Genomic DNA, 26,553 nt, shown 5'->3' with positions numbered 1-26,553 from the left:
GTATTGTTAGTATTCTTACTTTCTTAGTTCGGAAAATTTTACATTTTGAGAACCACGTTTTTCACATCCTGGTTCAGACTACAGCTCAGACTATATAACTCTAGTCTTAACACGATCAAAATTATCAAGATCAACCCCACCGGCCACGACCAACTCTAATACTGATTTCAGTCGTGATTGTATTGTCGTGATTATATTGCTGTGATTATATTGCTGTTATTAGCTGACGAGCTGCTGCTAGATTTGCAACAAGTATAATATTATAATAAAGTTCTTAACACTTCTAGAAATACAGTCTTGATGCTGCTCCCTAGTCCCTAGTAAATACTACGAAAAATACAGAGGTATCAAAGTAAACCCTTTTTGCGTTAAAAGTCCTGAGAACCTATTATAGATTATAACTTGTTCAGTACCAACACATGGGAATCACTACAAACACAATGTTAAACCCTACCATTAGCATACCACATCCGAAGGAGAAGATTTCATCAGGCACCAATTAACATAATATGTAGACTGTAGACTAGAACCTAAGGTCAAGCCTTGCTGGCAGGTTTAGGAAACACAACTAGTTTTGTAGACAATCAGGGGATATTGTACACTGTCCACCAGAAAGTGTGGATATTTCTGATCTGAGAATTTCCTTGCGAGAATCAGGAATTTCAGCCCACATATTTTGTAATAGGTAATAGTTTCACTTATTTCATTATTGGCCGAATAATAGTATTTCATTTAAACAATCACTGTAATGATGAGTTGTGCGGCTTTCTTTGTCAGTCGAATACAATCCATTTATAGCTACTCGTTTCGCTCAGTACGCTTTCAGCTTTTCAGTTATCGAGTTCTCCAGGAATTTTATTTCAGTTCAATTAGAATTTATTTCTCAAGAAACGCTTAGACGCATAATTTCTAATTTTGTAAAATGTTCGCATTGTCTTCGTTAAACACGAGATTATGTCCAGACAGTTTAACAAAAGTCGCAGATGTTTGTCGATGCACTCTTGATACTGGCAGAAATTATCACTTTATTTCAGGAACTTTTCTCTTTTTCACTGCCCAATATATTTTATATTTTGCCGAGTGTTAAAAAGAAGAAATTTTAGGATGCCGGAACTTGCCCCCTTAGAACCGCTGTAGTTTTAAAATGCGGCACCAAATTCAATTATTTGTTTTATTATTTGATTTGACAAAAAAATGGTCCCATTTTAAAATTTGCGATATTGGGCTCCTACTATTGGACCCAAATGGTCGATTATCCGAAATCAAATTTTAAATGATTATAAAATTATCCGGGCGGAACCGGATTCAGTGCATCCTTACTGATTCAGTCTCTATAAAGAATTGAGCACTTAGTGGCAACATTTACTAACACAATCTCTTACACTTCAAAGGGACAAGACCAGATACATGAGTAAACGTATTTAAAACAACGGCTTCCTCAAACAATCAATTCATTAGTTTTATAGTGAATACGTCACAAGAGCCATTGTAGAAGAAACTTAACTAGCTGTCTTTAACTTCTGGCATGCTTCATCTCAATAACAAGAGCGGTTATAGACATGCAGTTATAGACATGCGAAATCTTCAGATACACATTTAAACATGTTGGTATTGTTGATCCTTCAATTACACGTGTGTTCATAAAATAGCCTCGAAGTTCTACTCTGTTTCGTATTTCAGTTCAGGGATGCATGTCAACTTGGCCCTCTATTTTTCTACCGGTGGCGCTATTAGAGACGGAGTGATGCGGCGGCGTTCAAATTGAACTTCAATAACACATTGTTGGGGATGCAACTAATTTTGATATTTTATAGACGTTAACATGTTTTGTTAAACCTCTCCAATATTGTACTATAATTGTGGTGATTTTCTGAATGTAAGTATGTTTCAAAACAAGACCAGGATGATTCCGGACGATTTGGAGCGTCAAGAACTGCTAATTAATTAATTAATACTACTACTAAATAATACCCACATTTCATCTCACATTTATTTGTAAACTTGTATTTATCATGGTGGTGAGAGCTAACAAACAAGGTATACCTTATCATACTTAGCTGTAAGTTAACACTTATACATGACTGCTAACTTGCAGATAAGTTTGATACGCTTATAATAGGTTAAATTAATTGCAGTAATAATATATATATAGTATAATAATATAATAATATAATAGTATAATTATATAATAATATAACAGACAGATGGTTCAGAGAGTAATGGGCTGTGATAACTTTATTGATACCTTAACCCAGTCTCTCTGAGTAATATATTACATGTTACATATATTCAATCATTTCGAATAACCTAACCACTTAGTAAAGCTGAATGTACTGACTTCGTCAACAATGAGGGCATCATGGGATATTGGGATAAAACGGCTTATAAACCGCGAAACAAACATAGCCTAATATAATATATTCTGGATATAACCGAGCAGTTTAGTTAGGGCACTGATGATTGGTATTGTTTTCTACATATTATCATGAAACGTTTCGTATGCCCGCCTATTTGAGGGTTTCTATTTGTTTTGGAACAGTTAAGTTATGTAGTTTAGATATGTACTATGTTAGAACAATATAATATATTGAGGATTAGATATAACAACTGTACAAATACATTAGAACAATAACATTCATTTGTTAACATTCACAAGGCTCGTTTGTTACGGATGCTAAGCGGTCACTAAGGGCACTTTATGATAAGTGGTAGGTCACAGCTTTTATCTTTTGTCGCCTCCAATAGTGTTAGTCTAGCCAAAAATAACCATAATGCTTTTTATTTATGTTGCGTTGTGTTAAGTCCAATAGAAAATTCCAATAGAAATGTTCTTTTTAGCTCAGTACTTCTTAATTAATATTAAATGAGCGATATTGTCGTGTATAATTTACGTATTTGGTCCAGTTGAGAGCGTCTAATTCACTAATTGAACCAATTAAGATGAGATCGCTTAGAAATTTGTTGTATTTCAGTTACTGTCAATAATTAACATTTCATTTCAACATCTAATGCCTAAAGCGCCTTGTGTCGGAGCATGTTAACAAATACATTTCCTTATCATTTACGTTTGCTTATATCATTAATCATATGTTATATTTTCTAAAACCTTATTTATCCTTAACTGCATATTTATAAGAGTTAAATTAATTGAATCAGGTTTTGAAAACGAACCATCTTTCAACACAATAGAAAGGTAGAGGCTGTGATCATATATAATTTTAAATTTCTATGATAAGCGACAAGTGCCAGATTGTACATTTTATTCCCAAATTTGACGTTAAATTATGCAAACTTCACAAGATTAGAAATGTATTATTAGTTTCATAATAATATGTTCAGTAAGGTTACGAACCAAGCAGTACTCTTAATGCACCTATTAAATAACTTATATTGTAACTTAATTTTATCATAACTTACTTTGTTCATTACATAATCAGTACGTCTAAACCTCCTTGGTCGATCAAATAACAAATCATAAGATAACAAACCTATAATATTAAACTGATGTTCTATCAATTATGTGACCGTGCAGGATTAATACCTAAATGTCTAATCCCATGTTACTCCCAAAAGCCAAAAGTTTACCTCCAGTAGTCCAGTAAAAACCAGTTTTACTTATTGGTAATGTTTGCCAGCACTTTCGATCGGTTACAGTCTCCTTATTAAATGCGTTGTGTTGCAGCTTTACCAGTTAAGTCATGAGTAACTAATGACTATTCATTACTAATGCATATTATTCATAACTAATGCATATAATTTGTTCTCATTACCCGGTAACACACCTCCACCCTGTCTACTGTATTATACAGCAGACTAGACACAGAGTAATAAACAGTAGTTGTCCAGACACTATCGTTCCCAGTGATAAGTCACAGTGTGTGACGATGTATTATTTAGATAGTTACTTTATAATACTTGTGTTTTAGGAAATTGGCCTCTCACCGAAAATTAAGCAACCCTCTCTTTTTTGTCTACAGCGGCGGGTCTTGTTATCAGGACCAATATCAGGGGGCATTTGTGCATGGTTAATTTAAATGTTTGCAAGCAATGCTAATCACAGCATGCTCATGTCAACTGGCACGGTGTACTGAACATCAATGGAATTCTGGAATATTCGTTAAGATTACTACCGAGGCCATGTGCCGCTTCCATTCGTTTACCAGTCCACTTCTAGCTAACTTGACACGGTAACAAGGATCAGCCCATCATTTGTCTTTGTCACTTTGTCAGACAAATTTTCTTATTTCGTCTAATTTGCCACCAAAAATTCATAGGAAGAGTGGTAGAAGATCTTCTGGCATTTCGCCCAGACTGGCGGAGCCCTTTCGTCCCAATAATGTCGGCCACGGGTTGATGTACAGATTGGTAAAGTAAAGTGCCATCTACATTGTTTATTTTGGGCTTATTTTACAAGATTAATTGAATATTCTATTTCCTTGAATATTTTGTTTACTTAATTATGTATTTATTTCCAAATACGAGGCCTTGTAATTAGCAGTAGTACGGAGTTACGGAGTATCGGTATTATTAAATTGACCTTATCCGCTGTACTATTAGATTAAGTGGTAATCGATCGGCGTAACGCGACATCATTTTGTTAAATTTGGCGACATGTTTTGGTTCCCCGAGTTAGCGTAAATTTAAGGTAGTCCTGTGTAGCTTTTACTCTTAACCCTTGGTGTAGGGCTCATCGAATAGATCTCGGAAGGACCTACCAGTAATAATAAGTTAAATGTTGAAATTCAACCGTAAAGTATGTTTTATCATACAAAATGTGTCCAAAATGTGTATGTTTTAAAAAGATAGCAATAGTATTATAATATGTTTAAAATTTGTCTCGAGTTATCCTCGCGATAAAAATCTCCAGACATAACTGCTTGACCTTTTTAAATCAAACTTTTTAAGTTTTTACGAGCATCGTTTGTTAAACAGTTTTTAAATCTCCCGAACAAATCTTCTGACACCTGGGTTGTAACGATTGGCTGATTTCAATTCTGATTTTCTTCTGGACTGATAAACGAGTTCGCGTATAATTATTGGAGCTAAATCATCGAACAATCAGCGCCAGTAATTACATATTTCAGCCTTTATAAAGTAGGATGTTTTCAAAAGGACGATATTCACCATGTCACCACGTGACCATTTGTCGTTTCTTCTATTTAGATTTAAATGTTTAAATTCTTGTGCCATCAAACCTAAGTTTTCAATGTGTTATAGAAGTCAGTAGAATATCTTAACCTTTTCACTCTAAAGTTCTTTCTGAAAATATCATCCTCTTAGGGGCACGTGATTCCATGAAAATAACATTAAAACTAATCCAGGAAGAGATGACTACAGATAACATAACCTCCACCACCCCCTTCACCACCACAGAATACATCGTTCCCGTCATCCCTGAAGTGGACATCATCTACTTCACCATAATCGTAACCTGCTTCCTGGTAGGAACAACCGGCAACACCCTCGCACTCAGATACTTTCTCACCAAGACACGTGACATACCCACCAGCATCTACATCATTATATCAGTAGTGGACATCACCATCAGTGTCCTGATCCTTCCAGTCAGTCTCCCCTACATTCTCTGGAACAGGAGAGGATGGCTCCTGGAGGATTCCACTGCTGTCTGTATTGTATGGGGCATGCTGTGGTACATATTCTCCACGCTAACCATCTTCCTGGTGGCTATGATGAGTATTACACGCACCATACAGATAGCTCTACCGTTCAGAAACCTCAAGAAACGCATAATAATAGGGATTATTGTGTTTTATGTTGTGGTGCTGTTTGTACAGAGCACTATACCCATGTGGGTGGGGAAGCAGTATGAGTTTGAGTACGCTTCCACTACCCACTGCACCTGGAGGAACAGTATCTTGGGTAAAGGAACTGTAGCATTCCACGCTTACACTCAGGTAACATTCCACGCTTACACTCAGGTATCAGAGGATTTTTATTCCTCCCTTTTAACAATCAAGCTAGATAATTTGTTGCATATATTGAGATCATTCTATTAATTTACAGGTTATCGTCAAACATGTTGCAAGGTGTCATCTTTAGTGACATAAGCCTCAAATAGCAACAAGTTAGTTAAACCCAAAATACCTAAACAATCTTACACCCAGGTGATCTTCTTCGAGAACTACTTCCCCATCTTCCCCATTCTCATCTCCTGTGTCCTAACAATACGGTCCCTGAAGTCCTCAGAAAACAGTGCCCTGAACAGAGCGAACAGGGAAGTGACCATCACCATCATCCTCTTCACCGTGCTCTACATGGTTTGCAACTTCCCTCCAGTTGTCATGCACCTCATCACAATCATCAGTCAGACCTTCACGCTCAATACTGATCTACATGGGTTTGATAAGCCTTACTGGTACTGGTTTAAGTTCTACATGATCCTGCTGGTACCCCTCAACTCGGCCCTCAACCCTATTGTGTATCTGTGGAGGATGAAGAAGATGAGGGAGTCTACACAGACGATGGTGAAGAAGTGTCTGGCGACTGCGAGGGTGGGCTCTCCGCTCATCAGTACGAGGAAAATGTCCATGACTGCGGTTACTAAAGTCTGAGCAGAAGAGACAGGTCACTTTAACAGTCAGCAGCTAGGAGATAACCTTAGCTAGGAGAAAAAACAGAGAAACAGCTAGAGTTTGAAAAGGTGGCAGAACAAAGAGAGGTCAAAACAGTTATCATATCCTGGTTTGAAGTAACGTACTGATTTCTGAACCACATCGCCATGTTTGAACCACATCGCCATGTTTGAACCACATCGCCATGTTTGGACGATTAATATACCATAGCATCTTACAGTTAAACTCAATATTTGGTAACATTATTTATGAGATAAGTGTGCTGTTGATGTGATTTATGTTTTAATAATGTAATGTTAGTATTTTATTTGGGAGTGTACATTTAGTGATCAGACTGATTTAGCACCGATAAGTATCAATGAAATGAGTTTCATAAAAAATTAATATATTAATGTTAGCGAAATTAAGCTTTAAATGATTGACACAATCTCAATTTAATAAAAATGAAAATTTTAGCAGATATAAACTTATAAAGAATCGTCTGAAGGCTACTTATCAGTGATTATGTTTGATTTGTAGCGATTGTTAATTGTTATAATTGTTATCTTGATTGTTGGCATTACAATTGGGGGGGGTGTAACCCAAAAAAACCCAAAAAAACCCAATCCCAGTATTACCTTTTTCAGGGTAGGAGTTGGGTTTTTTTGGGTTTTTTACAAATTTTTCATTTGAAGGAAATAAAATCATGTAGGCACCTAGCAAAACAATTATCAGTACAACATCACTGTTGTGGTTCATCACTACAACATCACAATAGATATAATCGCTTAAATATCACACAAAAGCAGTATTTTATTCACTGATGTGCTCAGAAGAAGTTGGCCATCCAAATATGATATCAGCCATATGTTATGCTCACTTCGATGGCCATGGCAAATTGAGTTAGTAGGGACGCAACTTACTGATGACCCCAACCCTGACCGCAGCCGGTACGAGAGGAATAAAGCCTTTCTTCTCACCTTCACGATCTCTGTTTCCGTTTTCCTGATCATCCGCTTAACGAGAAACCATGCTCTATCTCCAACTGAAAGAATCTTGCAGTTACTATCAGCTGCATGATCACATGTGATATTAAGTGATATCTTCGCTTGTTTATGGCCCTGGAGTCGCTAAAATCTTGACTGGGATGGCATTCGATCTCGTTCTCCATTGAGGCAAACCTCAACAGCCGTATCATGATGCAGAGCATCACCATACACACTACACAGTTACTATTTTCGCCCATTCCTCTGATGAGTCAATATCCTCCACTTCCTCTTCTTCATCATCTGTTTCCGCTTCGTCACTCTCTGCTCCGTCAGAAGATGGTTGGAAAGCCTCTCCTTCAAAGTTACAGTGTTCTTGAAGGAGTTCTCTACCCCTTGAGACTCCCTTCTTCATAGCTTGTAACAATCTTGGGATTGAAGTATCTTTACCTCTAAATAGTTTCTCTACTTTCGGATGCGGTATAACAAGCTTGTTGCGAGAGTGGGCAACTGTTACAGGGATCAAACTTTTGCCGAGTGCATCAAGCTCGAGGGAACGGTTTGATTTGCCCATGCCAACCAACATATCCTTAGAACACAGATTAGTTCTAATGCCTGCATGGAGGCCTATGCGCAGGAAAGCATAAAGTTTGCTCGCAGGCATCGGATGTAAACAGCCAGGGCATAAAGTGTTGATAACTGTTGTCAGCTGTTACACTGAGAATGTACAGCATCAGACCCTCGACTGTAATAATCGCATCATCAACATTTTTACAAGTAGGCAGGTGGTCTTTCAATGGTTGTGTGAAGCTTAGGTGGCCCAAGGCGTCACCGCTGGATAGAAGCTGGGTGGAAGACCTGGTCTGATGTGAGGCTCCCAGAACTTTGAAAAGGGGTATCCTGCTGGTGCCCTCTTCCAGACACTCATCGGAAAGCATGATGGAAGCCACTACCTCCGCGTGGTGAAGACTGGATACTGTACAGGGGGTCCAGTGCAGGCTAAAGGCAGGACGGTCGACGGGAGACATTGAGCCCCGGAAGTTCAATAATTTGATCTATTGACTCCTTAACTCTTGGTCTACTAGAGGCTTTGAGACTCGTAAATCTTTACTGTGGATTGCACAGTAGCTAAAGAGGTGTTGGCTGTTACCCTGTTCAACCTAGTCTACTATGACAACACTCTGATAGTCAGGATACGGCTCCCTATGCCAAGGCATGGGCTGCCTACCACAAAATGAAGGCTACATGGAGGTCCAATTTGCGCCGAGATCTAAAGATCCGTCTGATTCAAGGCTACAGTTGAATCAATCTTCCTGTATGGAACGGAAACGTGGACAATGACATAATCTTTGAAAAGAATAGACGGATGTTACAGTAGAATGCTTTGGATGGCCCTAAACGTGGACTGGAGAGAACATCGCACCAACAAAGAGGTCTTTGGATCACTCCCAAGAGTTAGTTCGAAGATACAGGCCAGAAGAATGAGGTTGGCTGGGCACATCCAGAGATCCAGCGATATGATGACCTGGCAGTACACCAACTTCTCCTTCGGGAACCTAGCCATGGGACCAGAGAGAGGGGCAGACCACCGCTCACCTTCGTCGACAACCTAATAAGTGACACCGTACTCAAGAACACTGGGGAGATTAAGGAGCTTAGGATGGCGGACAGAAAACTTTGGAGACACATCATTGAGACTCGGACTCTGAAGCCGCCTTAAGTCAAGTAATTTAAGTCATGTGCTTTGACTTGCCCTTGACCTTCGTCATAGCCTCTTTCTATTCAATGACAGGAGAACACATTTGCAAATTTCCACTTTCTGCATTCATATGGATTATATCTCGATGAACTAGACATCCTCTTTGCTATCGTGATAATATAATTTTATTATAAACACACTTATATACTATGTAAACTATCTATTAAGTTAAGACATGAGAACAACACGTAGGTAAGACTCAGTGGGAAATAATTCACATTCAATACAACAAATGAAATGGCTAGAATTTTGTTTAAATTTTGTTTAAAAAACCCAAAAAAACCCAAAAAAACCCAATCCCAGTATTACCTTTTCTTGGGTAGGAGTTGGGTTTTTTTGGGTTACACCCCCCCCCACAATTATTGTTGTACATTTTTGTCCGATTCAGCTATGTTACCTAAAAGTTACGAATACCGAACAGTGCCAGAAGTTGAATATAAGAATAAATACTTAATAAATTACATAACTAATTACGCGATGCAGTAGTCCATGATCATTTTAATTATCATAGACTAGTACTAATATAATAAGTGGGTTTTTTTTTGTGGAAAACTTTGTGAATAAAGTCAGCAACGTCCTAGCAGTTGCATAGAAATCAGAAGTAATTACTAAAAAATAAGATAACAAACCGAGAAGTATTGGATGCGACATCTAATAGTATTGGTAACGATCTCCCCGGCGATCCTATCCAGAGAGGCAGAGGGAAGGAGAGTGTGGACGGGCTGGAGTCTCCTGTAAAACCTGTCCAGACCCCGTACTAACAGAGCGTTATCCGGGCCTTGTGTCTCTATTGTGAACCTGGCATGGGGCCGGGGTTATAAATGTAGTTTATAATTACCTTCACTGGGGTTATGAATTTAGCTTATAATTACCTTAACTGTGAATGTAGGATTTGAAAATGAATCTCGTAGAGTCTGTCTATGCTAATGTAGACCTCATGATGTAGGAGGGGCAGAAGGAGGGGCAGAAGGAGGGGCAGAAGGAGGGGCAGAAGGAGGGGCAGAAGGAGGGGCAGAAGGAGGGGCAGAAGGAGGGGCAGAAGGAGGGGCAGAAGGAGGGGCAGTGTACCCCAACTTCCTCCCGTGTAACAGCAGGTATTAAATAGATCAATGTGATAATGTACTAATGGCTTGATAATGCCACTCCCCCACATGTTATATACCTGGACTGCATGTGCTCGAAGTAAGCGGAGAAGTGCTGGTAAGCGAACTCAGACAGCGTCTCCTCCAACTCAGTACCCGGTAGAGTCAGGTTAGTGTTCTCGGAGAAGGCTGACTTGTAGGTAGAGATGGTCAGGGACACGGAGCCGAGGAAGGCGTACCCAGTCGTGTCCAGGAACTCGAGGATATCCTGCTTCTCAGGGGGAGATCCGACTGAGGGGGGTAGAGGTTTAGTTGTAGAAATGTTTTGGTAGAAAGTGCAGCGTTTTGAGTTACAGGGTAATCCAGAGTAGTGTGTACAAGTGTTGTAACCATATTAATAACAACCTAAAATACTGTTCAAGAAGAAAGAAAAACATTATTTTTGACAAAAGGTTTCCAAATAGTTTCTCATAATAAAGACCTCAGTCAACAGTAATCAGTAATGGACCGTCAAATTATCACTTCATTTTATGGATCACTCTACATGCAAATTAACGGAGAATTCAGAGTGGAATCCTTCCCAATATAACTGTAAAAACGTCGTTTAACAGTCGACGCTGATGATATAGAATTTTCAACCCTAAAACAATAAAAATAAGTATATTTTACCAGCATCGATATCAGCTTGTAATGTGATATGAGCAGTGTCGAGATAGAGCTTTATAACTTCTCCGGCTGGTACTTTTAGTTCAATCAACATGTCTGTTGTTTCTACCACCTGGTAACATAATTATGCTGTTATTAATTATGCTATTACTATTATTATTAGTTTAATACGCTCATTTTTAATTTTTTAAAGCTAAGTATTTTCACATCAAGTGGACTTTAATTAAGCCTGACGGCTGCATAAATAGAAATTGTGATCTTACGATTCTATAATATTAATATACAAATTCTGTAAACACCATCAAGATGATCGGCCATTTAATCAAGATGAAACGGTCCAGACGTTTAATAACCAATATTTACCAATAATATAAATTAAAGCGACATGAAATTCTATAACCTGTGCAGTAGTTATTCAAAACGTAAAAATATAAATCTGAAGCAAAAACAGTGTATAATAATTTACTTTTTAATTAAAGCGACACAAATTACTCTAACCTGCGCAGCAGTAATTTCCGGGTTGCCGAGTGTGTCTCTGAGAGCGTCTATGAGGAGCTTCACAGTGTTCTCACAGTCATCTCTAATGCCGTCGAATGAGTTGACGTGTTCGTATTGGGAGAGGATGGCTGCTGCTTGGGAATAGTATTTCACTGCCTGAAAATGGTTTTAAAAATAAGAATATATTTAGTCTGGGACAGAAAACGTGTCGCACAAAATTGTACTACTGATATCTGGATATTATCCGGTTGGAAGAGACAAGGACAAGTGAAACAAGGAAGTTAGGAGTAAGGGCAAATTTTCGGCGTCAACGCCATCTTCAGGCTCAATAAATGTAATAGATTTGTAGTGTTGTAATTAGTTTTTTAAACAGCGAACTACTCCGTTATTTGATAAAATTGTACTAAGCAAGGAAAGTAAGGGGAGTAAGGATTAAAACACACTCGAACACAGAATCTTGAACAAGTAAACCTTGACAATTCCAATTCAATTCCCTTCACTTCCTCTTACCTGAGGATAAGCCTCCATCTGGATAGCCTTCCTCAGCAAGGTTGGTAACTCAAACAGGGTCTGTAACTTGGTCAGTAGATTGTGTACGGAGGACAACTTGGTTATCTTCTGACGACTATCACTCAGGTTTACACTGATAGCGTTACTGAAGGTGGAGATAGAGTCCATGTTACCCATCACAGCCTGGGGACATGTTTTATATATTGGGGAAAATGAGTGTTTTTAAATATTAGCATATTCTTGGTTTCATGATGATATTTATTTCAAAGTAACAAAAAGGCATCTTGAAAAGCAAAGAAGTCGAAAGTTGAAACTATTTTGGTTAGTTAAAAGTACCTCCATTTGTTCCTCCATGTGCTTGAAGTCGTCTTTCATCCGTCGTATTGTATCTGTAGCACTTATAAACTTGTTGTAGTTCTCATATACCAACGTCTGAACAATTGAAAAAAATAACGACTGAAGTCTGAATATCTAAATAAAACATATTCTTTCATTATAAATTAACAGGTGGTTGATAGATCTGAATACTGATGGAGAGGTGAGACATATTTCTTGGATACTGGTGAGACATGTTTGTTTTTACACGTGATAATGTGACTAACAATACCTGCATCTCACTATCCAGAGTCCGTATCTCCTTCAGTAGGGTAGTTTGGGATCCCAGGAGCTCGTGTAGACGCTTCTTACCCAACAAATCCTAATAATAGAATAGTTATTTTAGTACGCCTTTTAAAATTAACTCATACAACTTGAATACAAGAAAACGGCCACAAATGGTAACTCTTGGAAGTTCTTACTTTCATGTACACATCAGAGTGGAACTGGTCACTGTTAATATCTGTCGTCTTATCCACATTGTCTTCTTTTTTAGTTCCGTAAAATTCTTTCAATCTGTTTCTATTTCTTTTCTTCGGGACACCTGCTTCAGACATCCTTAGTGTGAGTAGATATGTAAGTTTTGTGAAAACAGCGGCTATTTTTAGATAATATATGGTATAAAATATGTAACACGATCACGTCGAAGTCAATGGTCAATACAGAACCTTCTGTCGTTCAGGTTTAGTGTCTGCCACATTTCTTAAAATTCTACAAAGTATACACAAGGAACATACGTGTTAAGATATTAAGACTATAATTTTGTCAGCGCGCGTGCAGTAATATGATGTCAAATTTGCCACATATTGAGATGGCACGCGTTTGGTGCTATAAACAAGTTCAAGAGGATTGTAATAGAGTTAAAGATAGATATGCAATGTAATATTGTAGGCTTTAGCAATAAAAACCGGAAAATTGATAAGTTACATCTTTAAAAAGGATAAACATAGGAATCTCATTATTATATGAATTAAATTTAAGTCAACATCAATACCTAGGTAAATCAATACCTAAATCTAAATCCTAAACATAAGCTTTAGCCATTTGAGATTTACTCAAAACACTATCATCACACTTTACTCTAAACCTAACAGTAGACCCCACATTCCACAGCGCATCATCAAAATCAACAGCCTTCGCATTTATCGTATAAACATCAGCAAACGACTGAACATCCACACTCAACTCCAACTTCAAATACCCTTTAACGAGCGGGACCTCTCTATTACACACTAAACTACTACCACCGTCCTCCTTCACAGTTCCTTTAGCTGAGGAAGCAGCTTTATCACACGTGACGCTTACCAGCATGTTCTTTATCCGCGAACTGTTCCCCCTGACCACTGCTTCAACTGTTAATAGCAGGTTACACCCTCCCGCTATCTTGATTATACCTTGATCAATTGCAGGACTGGTTGCGAGTGAGATGCTTGTGTTTTGTTCTTGAACGAAGTAGAAGTAGGGTAAAGTGAACCGGTGTGATATGAGGTTGGCAGGTGGTTTGTTTGATGAAGGATATCGAGGATAGTGCTTCGGGGGATTCTTTGATTACTGATAGAGTTTTGGAGAGTTGGGTCGAAATATCGGAATGTCTCGAAATAACTGGCATATTTTGTGTTTCTCCAGTACACAGGACCGTCAGAATGTTGCAAATCAGGAGGAATTCCTTTAGATTGTCACATGGTTTAGCGTCGATCATTCTAGATTCCAGCTCTCTTGCTCCGTCTATAAGATCAGAAACTTGACGAGCAATAAAACGCAGGGTTGGCGCAAAGCCAGCTGTATCATCTACCATGTTCATCTTCGCAATATTACTCAGGTTTACCAACTGGAGGTAGATCTTGAGAACTCTCAGTCTGAGAGAAATTAGATCAGTCTGAAAGTGAGTCAGCGCGGAGTTCTGACAACATTTCACATTTAACAGTGCTGAATCGTACAGTGAAATAGACTGTCTTAACTCACTCGCTAACTCCGCACTGCAGACCAGATCCAGACTCTTAAAAAAGTTCTGGGAATACGGGTGAATCAGATAATCGTGCAGCAACCTGATGATCTTCAGTGCTACCTCATACACACCATGGCACATTGCAACTCTCATAATACAATACATGCCCCACTGTCTCCCCTCAACCGCTAACCTGTCTACAAATAACACAACTTGTTCTGTTATAACTCCCCTCAGCTCCTCATCACACTGACTATACAGTACTGTCACCAACTTAACAAAGTAACAACCCTTCTTCAAATCACACGAGCCAAGAATGCCAGCTACTTGGTCAGCCTGCAGTACCACACTTCTCTTTAAGGAGGAGAGACAGTAACACAGCTCAATGAATATCTCCATGGATGAGGTGGAGAGGAGAGTGAAGAGGAGGCTGGTATTAACACATTCTTGTTTGGAGAAGGAGAAGAGGAGTCGCCGCACTAACTTTGTGTCTTGAGAGTTTATTGTGCGTACTAGCAACGGGTAGAAGTAGATCTGAAATAGCCGATATAACAGGGTGAAATATACCTTTAGATGTTGTGTAAGATTATACAATATACATTGCATTATGACCTAGATCTTGATGATCGATTAATGATACTCCAATGATTAAATACTAATACTACATGAGCTATAAATAACTCATCATAATATGTTAGGTTAGGTAAAATTGCCTACCCGCAAGCCAATAACTATGACACCCTGCTGTATGTAAAGATATGAACCTGAGAGTGCTGAGTAGGCATAAGAGTAGCACATATCTGGTAGATAGCAACTGAGCTGGCTAGGGGAGCAGTTCCTAGTTTACAGAATAGGGTGTCTAGGGTGGAGGGGGTCAGGAGCTGCTTGGCTGGAGACAAGCTAATCTTACACAGGATCTCTCCTCCTGAGGAGTAGATGAAGCTAAAATGATATATTTTGAGTTAGAGGACAAGTATCAAAGCTAAAACAGATTAAAAGAGCAAAGCAGCCGAATATTTTGTCAAGAGGACACAAAACGATAAATCTGGTACACAATAAATGGCCGGAACGAAACGACCAAAATGACCGAACTGACCACTATCACCAGTAAGTTCCACAAGTCTCCCAACGTCCTCCTGATTCAGCAGCTCTGGTTGAGCACCAGCTATCTCCTCTAAACATTTAAACGCTGAACACCGCACTCCCTTCCTCATCTCCCCCTCAGCTGTGCTCAGCAGCAGGTCTATAACCTTTAGAAGATAAAAAGGTCATTCAAACAATATAAACATTCAGTTAAATCAAGTGATGCCATTAGCAGAGCACATTCAAATCAAGTGTTGAAATTGGCAGAGCACAATACATAGGTTACAGAAATGGTCCATAGCTACCAATATGTTTGAATCAGGGACAAAAGGTTTTCGCGATTATTTTGGCCAAAATTCGCGATACCGCGAATTTTAACAGACTATACATTAAACTATACATAAAATTTGTCACAAATAATGGGGAAAATCGCGATTCCGTACATGCCGCGATTTCCTTTTGTCCCTGGTTTGAACTATAATAAACAATGAAATACACACAATTTTCAAAACACATGATCCATAACCTCGCGGGGTGAGGAGAGAGTTGACAGCATCATCTGAGTCAGAGCCTTCAGACACCCGTCTGTAACCCGCTCTGTTGCTTGGTCTTCCAGGAGTTTCAAGCAAAGGTTCCTGACTTGGTATGAAGTTTCAAGATCGTAGTCCATGGACTGGAACACGTCTAGAATCTTTATTTTGAGGGTCTCTGTGGTCGATAGACTGGTGAGTAGCGACTCTAGTTTAGGGACTACAGTTTTAGAAACATCCTGTGACATAGCAGCGTACTGTTTACAAGCAAAAAGAGCAGCATCCCGCTCCAGCTCCATATGTGAGTCTAACCCTCGGACTATAGCGTGCAGCACGTTCTTCTTCTCAGGGAAGAGACCAGCAGAGACACCCAACACACGGAGGGTGATGGAGCGCGCTACAGCGTCGTTACTGTGGATAACAGAGAGAACAGGACGCAGGAAGATGTCTTTACCTGAAATCTTGTTGTGGTGTTGTGCTGTGCTGAGGATTACCTGGGGGTGAGAAATTGGTGAAATTTTAAAGTTTGGAAACTCGATTCACCATAAAAATCATTCAACATTTTTCACTATTGTTCACCATTGTTCACCATTGTTCACCATTCCAATGTGTTTATTTCGAAATGTGTTTATTTCGAAATAATGTGTTTATTTCGAAATAAAATATGAAATTGAAACATTAAATGTGTATTACCTTCAAGATACAGAATCTGATGAAGTTATTGTTGCATTCCCTGAATAGTTCTCCGAGTTTGAGGAATACAGCATCAATGAGGATGGGGAAGGGGTACTCTTCAAAAACAGAGGGTAACTTTACTATTGTCTCACATTGATCTCCTATCTTCCCGGTTCTCAGACTACCAAGAACTTGGTTCACTTTCTGCCATCCACTAGTCTCCATACTGCAATGATTGATTAGTTGGTTTGTATAATATTCAATTACGTGGATAGTTTTTTAATCGATTGATTTTGAAGCCGAATCAGTGAACTTAACCGATGGTAGGAAAACATTATCATACATTGAAATTATTTTGTGCTAATTCAGTTCATATGGTCACAGATTATTGAACTTTTCAAGGACTACGGCTATGAATTATTAAAATCAAAGCACAAACAACAAGTTAAGAATATTAGTGAAATATTTAAAGTTTTGTTATTAATATTAGCATATCAATATAGGAGAATTGATAAATTATACGGTTTATGAAATTGCACTATCATAGAAAAATTAACCATAAAATAGTTGACTTATTATTAATTATTTTGGGTTAAACATAACTAATAATTAAAAGATAAAAATCAGTTTAATAAATTTGTAGTTACACATTCAAGGAACTTAACAAAATGTTCACAAATTTCTATAAAAAGGTGATTACTTGTTGACAATGAGTACATGACCCAGAATTAACAATAAGTCAGGATCATCACGTGACACAAATCGTAAGCTCCTCACTGTAAAATCAGCCACTTAATGACCCAGTAAATTTGGGCCACCCTGCACGAACCATGTTGTCTAACATGGCTGACCCCCAACTCAACGACTCATCGGGTTGAACCAAATACCACCGGACTTTGGTTTGGTCTCCAGGGTTCTATCCATGTCTACCTCGCGATAGACAAAGTCACTCCTTTTTAAGTACTCGTATTCTTCATTTATGAACATCATACGTTTATCCTTAGACATTGAACCCATTTCTTTTTCCCTTGCCGACATGCCTTTCCGATAATATTTAAGAAACTCTGGATGGTTTCCTTTCTTATTATACTCCACCAAAAGATCTACTTCATTTGCCAGAACTGACCGCTCGAAACCACCTAGTTTTCCTATCACAATAAGATAGACCCTAGCTCTGCTTAGAGGTATGTACAAGGTAGAGGTATAAAGGGTCAAAATTGATTCTAAAAGAGTTGCATCCCCATCAACTGCAGATCGAAGATTATTATAAAGGGCATGGTTTGGCCCTAAAAATTCATGTAATTCAGCGACAAGAATAACCGCCTTCCATTCAGATGCTTGCACAGAATCTCGATCACTGACCCTCCTTATTGTAACTTCATTGAACAATTTTTCACTAAAATTCATCATCGCATGTGTTGGCATTTCAAATCTCTCCATGGCATTTATCATTACTGTCGGAGTGCACGAATCCATTATTATCGCAACATCGTTTGGACAAAGGTTATCACCTAATTCAAGTAATTTATTCAGCTCATCACGAATCACCCTATGCACAATCTTTTCCTGTTCTTTTGAGTTTCCAACCAAAATAAATCGTGGTTTTGGCCCTTGAATGTGATGCCCTGGGTTTTTAAACACCTTGTATTTCTTTGCATATTTACTAAATTCTTTTCCAGGCAACTGAAAGTTGGTTATAGTATTGGAATAATGCATTCGAGCATTTTCAATGCTGCAACTTATGCTGACAGAATTTCTGATATTTCTAGAAATACATCGAAATATGCCCTGGTTCTGCCCAAGCTCTTTCTTTAAGGCAACATCAAGATCTCTGTTGTAGCGGAGCAATAATCTAAGCTTCTGTATGAATATTGTCACGGAACCGCCGTGGCTTTCATCTATCGAGAAAGCCATCTGATTCATGTCAAATGCGATCCAAAAGTAAGCTGAGCTCTTTTGCCCCTCAATTCTATTTTTCATATCGGATCTTAGGTTGGAAACCAATTTCAGAGCAAAAGTGTTGCTGTAGCCTAATTCATAACTGCTATTGATATATGTAACCAGAAATTTGTCCCAGTAGTTATGAATATCATCAACAAATGTGTGGTAATTCAAATATTGAGCTAAATTTGTGAGGATATCATTTTTAGTTAAGCTCTGGTGAAAACATTTCGGCCATAAACTCTCATCCTTCAAAGCTGTTTGATGCAAAATGAAAATGTCAAAAATTGCATCAGAATCGAAGAGGGCATGAAAAAATGATTCATTCTTCACCAAGAACAGCTTACCAAATCTTGATGTGTGTCCACCATTTACTTTGTGCGATGTTATACATTTCATTCCAACTTTCTGGAACAGATCCTCAATATGTGCTAAATCCATAGTTCCCGTTATGAACAGCATTTTCTTTTTTGCCTGCTCGTCATTAGATGGTTTCAGAAAGAGTTGTATGGCTTTTCCGAATAACAGAAGAGTTTTTCCTGTTCCAGCAGCTCCTGTTATAAATTGACTCGTCACATCATCATGGAAAATCTCCTTTTGTTCATCAGTGAGACAATTGATGCCAAGATAGTTCTTAAAGATGTCTGGGCTAACCTTTACACTCTTGGTAACTGGATTTTTGATATTTTGTGAAATGTCAGCAGATTTTAAAGCCTTATCAATTTGATTGATACAGTATCCCAAACTGCAGATATCAATAACACACTTGTTATTTTGGTCGATACACCAAATCCCAACTAAAGAAGCTTCAATGATCTGCATTTCTCTTGTTTTATTTTGACTAGCCATGGACCGGTCAACCAACTGATACATAATGTTGTTTAACCACCATCGACTAAAGTTCTGTATATTCTCTTGAAATATAATATTGTTAATTGCATTTTCCGGAAGAAATTCGGCTACATCTACTTTGCTTATTCTTGGAAAAACAGTGTATTTGAAAACATTCTCCTTTCCCAAAGATACTCCCCAGCTACTGCAGATATTGTGGACAAGTGTTTGAACTCTCTCGAGTTGTTTTCGAGAATCGTCTAGATTTCGTTTAAAGACCTTCTTATTGATCTTCATGGGAGATTTAACTTCAAATAAAATAACAGCATAACCTCTGACAATGACCACAAAATCATGCTCTCCAGACGTGCCTCCTGAGCTAGCATACAACTCAGCTTGCTCTTTTGTAAATTTGAAATTATGAAGGACAATTATCTTTCGTTTACTAATTAAGTTCTCAAGTGTGTTGTATAGGTCAACTTCAGCTGTGTATTGGACCTGTTGGTCCTTGTGCTTCAAACTTTTCCCCGAAGTGTCTTCTTCAGTAAAGGCATCAACAAATGTCTGTTGAGGTGCTTGGGGGAGCATGACCGGATTCTCATATTTAGTAGTGTATGTCATCTTGCGGTCGATATAAACTCTTGAGATCATTTCACCAGTAGCAGCAATCTTTTCTTTTGATAAATCGTCTGAAATAATTAGTCCGAATTAAAAACTTCTAATCTGCTAATCAACAACAACAAACAAGATGTAAAATATTGGGGGTTCTGTTGTACGGAATTCAAAATATAAAGGTTGATCAACTGAATAGTTCCTACCTGTTCGAAGAAGAGCTTCTTTGACTTCAGAATAAACCTGAATAAGTTCCGTCACCACACAATGTAATGATTCGAGCTTTTTCTAATTCTGTTGTACAAAAACGATTTCTTAACATAAAACTCATATGTGCTAATAAATGTTTGTCACTCGGTAACAAGGTTACGACACGGAAATACAATAAACAATTTAAATCACTATGTAATAATTAATACCTTATCTAATTCGTTGGCGAGTACTTTATCCGAGTACGTCGAAAGAGCTTTTTCGTAATTCCACATAGAATTGTAAATACTTCCTAACTCTCGTTCAGCTTTACCAATTCGAGAAAGGGCTCTTAAAAGTGAGGATCAGGGTTAACAGCAGTAATGTGAATGGCTCTAACAATTGTTCAAAAATAAACATCTTTTCAAAAAAGCTCTGGTTAAAATCATCATTCACCATGCCATGCTGCTATGCTGCCAATGCTGTCAATACTGCCATGCTGTCAGTGCTGCCAATGCTCTTCAAATCACTGGATTAACCTTATACCCATGTTGTTTAATTTGTACCTCATTTTTTCCTTGGCACATGCAAAATATTGATCTCCAATTCTAACAGCCTCAAGGCAAACATTTTTTGCCGATGAGAAATCTTTTCTTTGTATGTACACAGCTGAAGTATGTTTTAATACAGAACGATACCAATTGAATCAAACTATTCAAGTTAAATTCGTCAATCGTTTCGGTGTTTCTCAAATGAAAGCCAGAAATGGGCGACTTCTTTGTGACAGACAGAACATTGTATAGCTTTTACCCCTTTTAGCTCATTTCCAGTCCTCTAGCCAATTCTATTCTACCAATCTGTCAAGCGGTGCAGTATCTCAGTTATGGCCCAATATTTCGTGATGGAAGGAACATTAAAACATGACAGACATACATAAAGTTGCTTTAAATGTTCACCTCCTTTATTGTTGTAGAAAGATATTTGTGTATGATCCAGTTCTATCGCCTCATTATACAAAACTAAAGCCTCGTCGTATTGCCCCTTCTGATAGGCTTTGTTGCCCAGCTCTTTCTTCTTGACGGCTGCTTGTTTCTGAATCTCATCAACGTTTTTAGTGGAGGGAACCGGTTGGGGTGTTACCTGAAATAAGAAACAGTGCTACTTTCAAAACATCCAAACTATTGTAAATCAGGAAGACACCAGAGACTTATATAACAGAGAATACCATTAATTATTTAGTTAATAAGATGTATTGGTAAATAATTACTTTATCAACCATCACAGCCTCATAATCGGTCTCCAATGTTGTGAGAGCTTCGTCATACTTCCATGTTGCATTGTAGATGTCTCCCATTTGTAGACACGCTTTTCCGATTCGAGCCAATGATCTAGAAAAGTGTTGGAATGAAAACGGGCTACAACGAATATTAATAAAATTGGTGACCCATTAAAACAATTAACAGTGAAACTATCATGTAATAGGCGCATAAAAATGGACGTTCACATTTGCATTGCAGCGGGAGTAATCACCTAAGCTACGCATTGCAAATTTGGGAATTTCACTAAATTCCAGATGAACCTTCACATAAAATAGTGATTACAAATAAACGAAGGCTAACATGATTATTATTTATCAAAATTTATACCTAGCCTTGTCAGCACTGCTTCCACCATACTTTTGACCAATCGTTAGAGCATTAGAACAAACATTTTTAGCCAACAAGAATTTCTTCTTATGAATATAAACAGCTGAAATAAGTAAGTGAGCATATAATAAGTGCTGTTAATGGAAATATTTGATCACAAAAATGAACGATGTTATTTAGCACTGTATTGATGAAAGAAGGCTAACAGTAAATAAAAATTTGCTAACAATACTGAATAGTATACCTCCTTTATTGTTATAAAATGACATCTGTGTAGGATCCATGGCTATAGCTTCATCATAAAGCGTTAATGCCTCATCTAACCTTTGTTCTTTAAAAGCTATGTTACCCAGATTCTTTTTCTCTGCTGCTGCTAACTTCCTATCTTGTTCGGTATTGTCGTCGGTATGAATCAACGAATTTGACATACCTAAAATAAATAATAATATATATAAACTTTTGTTATTAGCATATCAATATAGGAGGATTTGTAGACATTTTATAAAATTGCAGAATCATAGAAAAACTAAACATGAAACAGTTACCTACTATAATTATTTTGGGTTAAAACACAGATAATGAAGATAAAATTCATTCAATAATACAGGGTGGGCCAAAAGTCAGTACCCATACGTTGGCCTTAATAGCTCCGCCGTGTGTTATATTTGAGAGCTGTTGCCTTGCAGATGGCATACTGTACTTAATGGTTCGAGGATTCCGTCGTCAAAATTTGAAAATTCGTATATTTTATACCACGCCCATTCAATATTAAAACACCTATATCGTTTTCTCTGAACATGCTGAACGCCTAATTTTTTCAGAGACGTTAGATTATCAAATGTTGCATATGATCTGAAAACATGAGGCAAAACGGATTAGAAATGACGAAGTTATCAAGCATTTTCTGTATCTTGTTAACAAAATTGACTGGGTGATTATGTGACACCGTGACACAACACCTTAATTGGGCACCCTTAACAATTCCCATAATGTTTAACGGGGTAGTTAACGGGGTCACCTTATCACGTGATTAGGTAAACCAATCACCTGATCACACGTAATGAATAAACTCGTTATGCTTCATATCTCGGTCATCTGAGAAGCTACAGTTCTAATTCTTTCAGGACAAACGTAATTCGAATGGCCAAACACAATTCAATAACATTTAGCTTGATCCGACTATCCAAACTATCAAATAAATGTGAAAATGAACCTCCATTTGAAAAAAATGAACACGAATATTTTTCGAGTTGACAAATTCTTCGAACCAGTGGTGGTACTAAGTCATACCAGAAGGAAGTATTTAAATTGGGCACTCAGTGACTGAGCTATAAAGGCCAACGTATGGGTACTGACTTTTGGCCCACCCTGTATATAGGCACACAATCAAGTATTATAACAAAATGTTCTTAAAATTTCTCATATAATAAAAATTGTTACTATAATTATTTTGGGGTTAAAACACAGATAATGAAGGTAAAAATGAATCAATTTATAGGTACACAATCAAGCATTATAACAAAATGTTTTTAAAAGTATTATAAAAGTATTAAAAGGTGATTACTTGTTGATAATGAGTACATGGTGACCCAGAATCGACAATAAGTCAGGGTCATCACGTCGACACGTGACACAAACCATGAGCTCCTCACTGCAGAACCAGCGATTGAAGGACTCTGGCATAATAAGTAATGTTCCACCCTAGTCCCTATACAATGTTACTATATACTGACCCCAACTCAACGACTCATCGGGTCGAACCAAATACCATCAGACTTTGGTTTGGTCTCCAGGGTTCTATATATATCTACTTCACGATAGACAAAGTCACTCCTCTTAAAATATTCGTATTCTTCATTTATAAACATCTTGCGTTCATCCTTCGAAATTGAACCCATTTCTTTTTTCTTTTCCGACAAACGTTTCAGACAAAATTGAAGAAACTTTGGATCTTTTTTATTGTTATTAAACTCCAGCAAACGATCATATTCATTTGCTAAATTTGCCCGCTCTATACCACCTAGTTTCCCTATCACAATAAGATAGACCCTAGCTCTGCTTAGAGGTATGTACAGGGTCGATGTATAAAGGGTCAAGATTGATTCTAAAAGAGTTGCATCCCCATCAACTGCAGATCGAAGATTATTATGAAGATTTGGCCCTAAAAATTCTTGTAATTCCGCGACAAAAAGAACCGCCTTCCATTCAGATGCTTGCACAGAATCTCGATCACTGACCCTCCTTTTTTTTTTTTTTTTTTTTTTTTTTTAATTTTTTTTTTTTTTTTTTTTTTTGTTTTTTTTTTTTTATTTTTTTTTTTTTTTTTTTTTTTTTTTTTTTTTTTTTATTTTTTTTGAGGATCACTGACCCTCCTTATTGTAACTTCATTGAACAATTTTTCACCAAAGTTCATCATCCGATTTGCTGGCATTTCAAATCTTTCGTCCATGACATCTATTATTTCTGTCGGAGTGCACGAATCCATTATTATCGCAACATCGTTAGGACAAAGGTTGTCACCTAATTCAAGCAATTTATTCAGCTCATCGCAAATCACTCTATGCACAATTTCTTCCTGTTCCTTAGAGTTTTTGATCAATATGAATCGTGGTTTTGGCCCTAGAATGTGATGCCCTGGGTTTTTAAACACCTTGTATTTCTCTGCATATTTACCCAATTGTTTTCCGGGTAACTGAAAGTTGGTTAAGGCATTGGAATAATGCATACGAGCATTTTCAATGCTGCAACTAATGTCGACAGTATTTCGGATATTTCTAGAAAGACATCGAAATATACCCTGGTCCTGCCCAAGCTCTTTCTTTAAGGCAGCATCAAGATCTCTATTGTAGCGAAGCAATAATCCAAGCTTGTGAATTGTTTTTTCTCTGGGACTTTCGGCACTATCTTCCATCGAGAAAGCCATCTGATTCATGTCAAAGACGATCCAAAAGTAAGCTGGGCTTTTTACTCCATCAATTCTCTTTTTCATCTCAGTTCTTAAGTTGGAAACCAGTTTCAGAGCAAAAGAGTTGCAATAGCTAAAATCGTGACTGCTATTGATATAGGAAACCAGAAATTTGTCCCAGTAGTTATGGAGATCATCAACAAATGTGTGGTAATTCAAATATTGAACTAAATTTGTGAGAATATCATTTTTAGTTGAGCTCTGGTGAAAACATTTCGGCCATAAACTCTCATCCTTCAAAGCTGTTTGATGCAAAATGAAAATGTCAACATTTGCATCAGAATTGTAGAGGGCCTGAAAAAATGATTCATTCTTCACCAAGAGCAGCTTACCAAATCTTGATGTGTGTCCACCAGTTACTTTGTGCGATGTTTTACATTTCATTCCAACTTTCTGGAACAGATCCTCAATAGGTGCTAAATCCATAGTTCCCGTAATGAACAGCGTTTTCTTTTTTGCCTGCTCGTCATTAGATGGTTTCAGAAAGAGTTGTATGACTCTTCCGAATAACAGAAGAGTTTTACCGGTTCCAGCAGCCCCTGTTATAAATTGACTTGTCATATCATCATGGAATATCTCCAATTGTTCATCAGTGAGACAATTGATGCCAAGATAGTTCTTAAAAATGTCAGGGCTAACCTTTACACTCTTGGTAACTGGACTGTTGATATTTTGTGAAATTTCAGCGGATTTTAAATACTTATCAATTTGATTGATACAGTATCCCAAACTGCAGATATCAATATCACATTTGTTATTTTGGTCGATACACCAAATTCCAACTAAAGAAGCTTCAATGATCTGCATTCCTCTTGTTTTATTTTGACTAGCCATGGACCGGTCTACAAACTGAGACATAATATTGTTTAACCACCATCGACTAAAGTTCTGTATATTCTCTTGAAACAGAATATTATTAGTTGCATTTTCTGGAATAAACTTGGCTACGTCTACTTTGCTTATTCTTGGAAAAACAGTGTATTTGAAAACATTATCCTTTCCCAAAGTTACTCCCAAGCTACCGCAGATATTGTGGACAAGATTTTGAGCTCTCTCAAGTTGTTTTTTAGAATCGTCTAGATTTCTTTTAAAGACCTTCTTATTGATCTTCATGGGAGATTTAACTTCAAATAAAATAACAGCATAACCTCTGACAATGACCACAAAATCATGCTCTCCAGACGTGCCTCCCGAGCGGGCAAACAACTCAGCTTGCTCTTTTGTAAATTTGAAATTATGAAGGACAATTATCTTTCTTTTACTCATTAAGGTCTCAAGTGCGTTGTATAGGTCAACTTCCGCTGTGTATTGGACCTGTTGGTCCTTGTGCTTTAGACACTTCTTTGAAGTGTCTTCTTCAGTAAAGGCATCAACAAATGTCTGTTGAGGTGCTTGGGGGAGCATGACCGGATTCTCATATTTAGTAGTGTATGTCATCTTGCGGTCAATATAAATTCTTGAGATCATTTCACCAGTTGCAGCAATCTTTTCTTTTGATAAATCGTCTGAAGTAATAAGTCCGAGTTAAAAGCTTCTAATCTGTTAATCAAGCAATTGATAATAATATATAATCTTACAAGAAATGCGGCCGCTTTTCTTTTTTGGATGGCCGCTCAATTTCCCGATCCGTGATGGCGTATTTTATCATATTCCATACCACCTGGGGACCCCAGTCTTTACTGTTTATA

General features: G+C 37.7%; 6 protein-coding genes across 6 annotated transcripts in view; 1 reads left to right on the top strand and 5 right to left on the bottom strand.

Moving 5' to 3' along the window:
• The window catches only part of LOC134816711 (signal peptidase complex subunit 1-like), a 93,494-nt gene extending 81,577 nt beyond the window's left edge, over positions 1-11,917 (bottom strand). Inside the window, exon 1 of the mRNA XM_063825675.1 lies at positions 11,890-11,917. The gene's annotated coding sequence lies outside the window, so the exon portion shown is untranslated. The remainder of the gene's footprint in view (positions 1-11,889) is intronic.
• The window catches only part of LOC134816701 (vacuolar protein sorting-associated protein 51 homolog), a 28,792-nt gene extending 15,787 nt beyond the window's left edge, over positions 1-13,005 (bottom strand). The window contains exons 1-8 of the mRNA XM_063825661.1: positions 12,871-13,005; positions 12,681-12,770; positions 12,410-12,505; positions 12,074-12,256; positions 11,564-11,719; positions 11,069-11,177; positions 10,480-10,690; positions 9,947-10,115 (exon numbers count right to left, since the gene is read on the bottom strand). Coding sequence (XP_063681731.1) covers positions 9,947-10,115; positions 10,480-10,690; positions 11,069-11,177; positions 11,564-11,719; positions 12,074-12,256; positions 12,410-12,505; positions 12,681-12,770; positions 12,871-13,005 — 1,149 coding nt within the window. The remainder of the gene's footprint in view (positions 1-9,946; positions 10,116-10,479; positions 10,691-11,068; positions 11,178-11,563; positions 11,720-12,073; positions 12,257-12,409; positions 12,506-12,680; positions 12,771-12,870) is intronic.
• The window catches only part of LOC134816708 (serine/threonine-protein kinase Tao-like), a 585,630-nt gene that overhangs the window by 552,048 nt on the left and 7,029 nt on the right, over positions 1-26,553 (bottom strand). The gene's annotated exons all lie outside the window — the stretch shown is intronic.
• Positions 5,326-7,156, top strand: LOC134816707 (galanin receptor type 2-like). Its single transcript, XM_063825671.1, has 2 exons — positions 5,326-5,915; positions 6,126-7,156. The coding sequence occupies exons 1-2, from the start codon at positions 5,328-5,330 to the stop codon at positions 6,570-6,572; spliced, it is 1,035 nt and encodes a 344-aa protein (XP_063681741.1). The 5' UTR covers positions 5,326-5,327; the 3' UTR covers positions 6,573-7,156.
• On the bottom strand, positions 13,184-16,912 carry LOC134816497 (integrator complex subunit 7-like). Its single transcript, XM_063825358.1, has 5 exons — positions 16,700-16,912; positions 16,003-16,500; positions 15,490-15,643; positions 15,158-15,318; positions 13,184-14,927 (listed from the first exon to the last, which is right to left on the bottom strand). The coding sequence occupies exons 1-5, from the start codon at positions 16,904-16,906 to the stop codon at positions 13,848-13,850; spliced, it is 2,100 nt and encodes a 699-aa protein (XP_063681428.1). The 5' UTR covers positions 16,907-16,912; the 3' UTR covers positions 13,184-13,847.
• LOC134816688 (uncharacterized) lies at positions 17,128-22,331 on the bottom strand. Its single transcript, XM_063825644.1, has 8 exons — positions 22,145-22,331; positions 21,901-22,003; positions 21,522-21,642; positions 21,211-21,394; positions 20,821-20,923; positions 20,485-20,605; positions 20,272-20,308; positions 17,128-20,142 (listed from the first exon to the last, which is right to left on the bottom strand). Exons 1-8 carry the CDS (start codon positions 22,326-22,328, stop codon positions 17,540-17,542), a joined length of 3,456 nt encoding a protein of 1,151 aa, XP_063681714.1. The 5' UTR covers positions 22,329-22,331; the 3' UTR covers positions 17,128-17,539.

This window comes from Bolinopsis microptera, chromosome 6 (genome assembly GCF_026151205.1).
Source record: "Bolinopsis microptera isolate Bmic1 chromosome 6, MBARI_Bmic_1.0, whole genome shotgun sequence".
Classification (NCBI taxonomy): domain Eukaryota; kingdom Metazoa; phylum Ctenophora; class Tentaculata; order Lobata; family Bolinopsidae; genus Bolinopsis; species Bolinopsis microptera.
This window is presented reverse-complemented; position numbering and strand designations above follow the sequence as displayed.